At 38.2% G+C, this 5,000-nt stretch overlaps 1 protein-coding gene across 1 annotated transcript in view; it reads right to left on the bottom strand.

The window, feature by feature from the left end:
* Positions 1–6: 6 nt before the first annotated feature.
* The window catches only part of LOC121309584 (arfaptin-2-like), a 9,561-nt gene continuing 4,567 nt past the window's right edge, over positions 7–5,000 (bottom strand). Inside the window, exons 2-4 of the mRNA XM_041242574.1 lie at positions 4,200–4,357; positions 3,776–3,950; positions 7–170 (exon numbers count right to left, since the gene is read on the bottom strand). Coding sequence (XP_041098508.1) covers positions 15–170; positions 3,776–3,950; positions 4,200–4,357 — 489 coding nt within the window. The 3' untranslated portion in view covers positions 7–14. The remainder of the gene's footprint in view (positions 171–3,775; positions 3,951–4,199; positions 4,358–5,000) is intronic.

The following is a 5,000-nucleotide window of genomic DNA, read 5'->3' as shown; positions in this document are numbered from 1 at the left end:
TGGAAAGTGAGATCTCATTGCTCCTCCAACCACGATGGTTTGTCTGCACCAGGGGGCTTTAGCTTGACGTTGAATTGCTTGAGGGTCAGTTCAAGCTGCTGCTGGTTCCCTGCAAAGTAGGCTGAGATTGCGTTGTGGAACAGGAGCAGTTGCTTGTGCATCACCTTCACCTGAAATATCAAGCAACAGGACACAAATGAGTGGATTACAACCCAGAATATCCGGAAATGGACTAGAGGTAACTGAAGTACTCTGATACTGTACTGTTCATATTTACTGCCTGGGATACTGACAAGCAAGCACCTGCTCTCACCCTAGTGTATCACTGCCATTTAACAAGAATGGATTCCTCACATCATTTCGCCTGTCTGCCAAATATATCCAAGCATAAAGGCACAATTTTCCTATACTTATTTCACCACCTCAACTAATCAGAGGTGCTTCATTCTACCGTTTTTTGGGTTTAAATCAATTGCTGCCAGTTTTTTCATTTTTGTTTATTAATAGCTTATAAAAATGTGTTTGTTAAATGCTTAACTATTAACCATTAGTGGTTCATTTATTCAGCGCCTGTCAGGCTCGTCAGGTCCAAAAGTTGTTCACAGTAAAAGAGGTTTAAAAGGCACTGCATATCAACAGAACACTCTCCAGCCAAGCCCCACCCCTTGTTCACTGTATTTATCACATACTTCTTCATAGTCGTGCATATGTGACGCGCACGAAAAGTGAGAATTCATACATGAAAAAGTATGGACACTTTTTTTTTTTTTTACTTACCTGTACCTTTAAAATAGGAACACGTCAAGTCCTCCTTGAACCTAAAGGAAAAGCCTAGTAAACTGCACTATTTGATACAGCCACTAGTTGGAACAGCCTAAATGCAGGACAGCGCTATCAGTTAGTGGTGATATCATGCTTTCTTTCAGTAGTAAAACCGAGAGACTGCAAGCAACAATTGATTTAGTCCTGTCTTTACTTTTCCTATTTTAACAGATTAAACACTTTATCTTCTGTTGATGGGCTCTCTGCCCAAGACCCATAACACATACTGATAAATCCTTTCCTGATCACTTGTTTTATCACCAAACTCCTCAATAATGCGATCCAAGTCATTATTTTATTACTATAAGACCTCAAAAAGCTCTGCAAATCTCTTTGATATTCTTTGAGCGCTGGATGCAAAAGCAGCTATCTTGTTTGTTTATGTCCGTGTTAGGTCTGTGGTGAAGGGGCTCTGTGTATTGCTCAGATCCGCCCCCTTTTTTTCCGGCTTCTCGCTGCTCCTATCGGTCTCAATCGGCCATTGAAAGGTTTTCTCGTTTTTTTTCTGGAGAAAAAACAACTACAAACCTGTGCTTGACATCTTTTTAATGATGTCGGATAGGGTCCGACATCAGACCAGAAAGGGTTAACATCAGAAATTAAATCAAACAGCACATCACAAAGCAACTGTCAGCAAGGAAGCTCGCACAGGTATTGAAGGTGAGATTAATCCCCTACAGAGATAACAAAGACATAACAAAGGAGGTAAGAACATAAGAAAGTTTACAAACGAGAGGAGGCCATTCGGCCCATCTTGCTCGTTTGGTTGTTAGTAGCTTATTGATCCCAGAATCTCATCAAGCAGCTTCTTGAAGGATCCCAGGGTGTCAGCTTCAACAACATTACTGGGGAGTTGATTCCAGACCCTCACAATTCTCTGTGTAAAAAAGTGCCTCCTATTTTCTGTTCTGAATGCCCCTTTGTCTAATCTCCATTTGTGACCCCTGGTCCTTGTTTCTTTTTTCAGGCTGAAAAAGTCTCTTGGGTCGACACTGTCAATACCTTTTAGAATTTTGAATGCTTGAATTAGGTCGCCACGTAGTCTTCTTTGTTCAAGACTGAACAGATTCAATTATTTTAGTCTGTCTGCGTATGACATGCCTTTTAAGCCCGGAATAATTCTGGTCGCTCTTCTTTGCACTCTTTCTAGAGCAGCAATATCTTTTTTATAGCAAGGTGACCAGAACTGCACACAATATTCAAGATGAGGTCTTACTAGTGCATTGTACAGTTTTAACATTACTTCCCTTGATTTAAATTCAACACTTTTCACAATGTATCCGAGCATCTTGTTAGCCTTTTTTATAGCTTCCCCACATTGTCTAGATGAAGACATTTCTGAGTCAACAAAAACTCCTAGGTCTTTTTCATAGATTCCTTCTCCAATTTCAGTATCTCCCATATGATATTTATAATGTACATTTTTATTTCCTGCGTGCAGTACCTTACACTTTTCTCTATTAAATGTCATTTGCCATGTGTCTGCCCAGTTCTGAATCTTGTCTAGATCATTTTGAATGACCTTTGCTGCTACAACAGTGTTTGCCACTCCTCCTACTTTTGTGTCGTCTGCAAATTTAACAAGTTTGCTTACTATACCAGAATCTAGATCATTAATGTAGATTAGGAATAGCAGAGGACCTAATACTGATCCCTGTGGTACACCACTGGTTACCACACTCCATTCTGAGGTTTTTCCTCTAATCAGTACTTTCTGTTTTCTATATGTTAACCACTCCCTAATCCATGTACATGTGTTTTCTTGAATCCCAACTGCGTTCAGTTTGAGAATTAATCTTTTGTGCAGGACTTTGTCTGAAGCTTTCTGGAAATCTAAATAAACCATGTCATATGCTTTGCAATTATCCATTATCAATGTTGCATCCTCAAAAAAATCAAGCAGGTTAGTTAGACACGATCTCCCTTTCCTAAAACCATGTTGACTGTCTCCCAGGACCCTGTTACCATATAGGTAATTTTCCATTTTGGATCTTATTATAGTTTCCATAAGTTTGCATATAATAGAAGTCAGGTTTATGTTTGCAATTTTCCAGTCTGTCGGTACCACCCCTGTGTCAAGAGACTGCTGCATGATCTTGGTTAGCGGTTTGTAAATTACTTCTTTCATGTCTTTGAGTACTACTGGGAGGATCTCATCCGGCCCAGGGGATTTGTTTATTTTAAGAGCTCCTAGTCCCTTTAACACTTCTGCCTCAGTTATGCTAAAGTTATTTAAAAATGGATAGGAACTGGATGACATGTGGGGCATATTGTCAGTATCTTCCTTTGTAAAAACTTGTGAAAAGTAATCATTTAATATAGTTGCTATTTTTTTTTCTTCATCTACGATTTTGCCATTTGTATCTCTTAAACATTTAATCTCCTCTTTGAATGTTCAAAGAGGAGATTAAATGTTAAGAGGTAGCTGCTTCTGAATCCAGTGCTCAAAGAATATCTGCTTCTGAATCCAGTGCTCAAAGAATATCACAGACATTTGCAAAGCTTTTGCAGAGCTTTTTGGAGATGTTATAGTAATAAAATAATGATTAAAAAGATGTCAAGCACAGGTTTGTAGTCGTTTTTTCTCCAGAGAGGTATGTGAAAAATACAGCGAACAAGGGGTGGGGCTTGGCTGGAGATACAGTACTGAGTGTCCTTTTCCTATTCAATGCCTTTTAAACCTGTTTACTGTGAAAAAAAAATTTCAACAGCGCATGTAAAATAAACAGCAAAAAACAAACAATCCTACCAAACTTAATGGAACTGGTTAACAGAAGGAATTAACTCAACCAGCACATTACAATCAGTCAGTCAGCAGGAGACTCGTGCAGGTGTTTAAGGTAATTAGTCTCTCTCTAACCTTTAATCTCACATTGACACAAAATGCCCATGTGGGACTCATTCCACTCTACCTTGAACAATAAATGAGTCGCCCTCTGTACTCCCTGTGTACCTTATTCTCCTCCAGAAACTTGAGTTTGACGGTGACGTCACTTCTCAGCCTCTCATACTTTTCCTTGTGTATCTGAAACTGCTGCTGTGCTGTGTCAATGCGGGAAAGGGTGACAGCATCACGAGGACCCATATTTAACTCCTCCAAGTCTGCTCGGTAGGCATCAAATTCCAGCCTGTGGGAGGAGACAGGAACTGTATCAATGTTTAGATATCAGATTTATAGGTGTATTCAAGGCTGATACATTCAAGTCCAGGTCATGACAAAAGTCCAGGTCAACTGTTGTAAAACAATTTTAGCTCAAATCAGAAGTTGATTTGATTACTCACGATTTTAAATATGTGTGCACATCTGAATATTTAATGAGCTGACACATTCCAGAAGAACAGAGAAAAGCAAGTGTGATTTTGCCTGTGGTGGTTACCTTGCATTCTCATAGAGTTTGACAGTCATCAGCGTGTCCTCCATTGTTTTGTTGACCAGTGTGTTTATGCTGGAAACAAAGAAATTGATGGCCCCGAGAAGGGTTTCCCCATTCTTACACAGCAGTTTCTGTGTCTCAGCATTGTATCCAAACTCGTCCTGCACATCAGAAAGACATTTGATCTGGAAACCCTGATTGTAAAATTGTAAACCTTTAAAGTGCATTAATATGTTAACTCATATACAGTTTGCTATATTTATTTATTTATTTATAAACAGAAATTGGTTAAAAATATGTTAAGAAAAATGTTCAACATTTACCATACCTGGGCATGCAGTCTTCTGATTTAAGTTCAGAACTTCATACATGAGTTATACTTATACCTGCAGGTCTTCAAATATAGGCATTCATACACAAATCTACACTATATTTACAATCTTTCGAAGTGGTTTGAGAACATAACTAAAATCAATGGGTTTTGGAAGATCTACAGCTATTGCCAAAAGGTTTGCATCATCGTAGAACTTTAGGATAGAGACAATTAAAATAAACTAAAAGAAATTTATATCTATCTATATGTATATATCTATATATGTGTATGTATATATATATATATACACAGTACTGTGCAAAAGTTTTAGGCAGGTGTGAAAAAATGCTGTAAAGCAAGAATGCTTTCAAAAATAGACATGTTAATAGTTTATATTTATCAATTAACAAAATGCAAAGTGATTGAACAGAAGACAAATCTACATCAAATCAATATTTGGTGTGACCACCCTTTGCCTTCAAAACAGCATC

The sequence above is a fragment of the Polyodon spathula genome, unplaced genomic scaffold (assembly GCF_017654505.1).
Source record: "Polyodon spathula isolate WHYD16114869_AA unplaced genomic scaffold, ASM1765450v1 scaffolds_1374, whole genome shotgun sequence".
In the NCBI taxonomy this organism is placed as follows: domain Eukaryota; kingdom Metazoa; phylum Chordata; class Actinopteri; order Acipenseriformes; family Polyodontidae; genus Polyodon; species Polyodon spathula.
The sequence above is the reverse complement of the archived record's forward strand: the minus strand, read 5'-3'. Positions and strand labels throughout refer to the sequence as shown.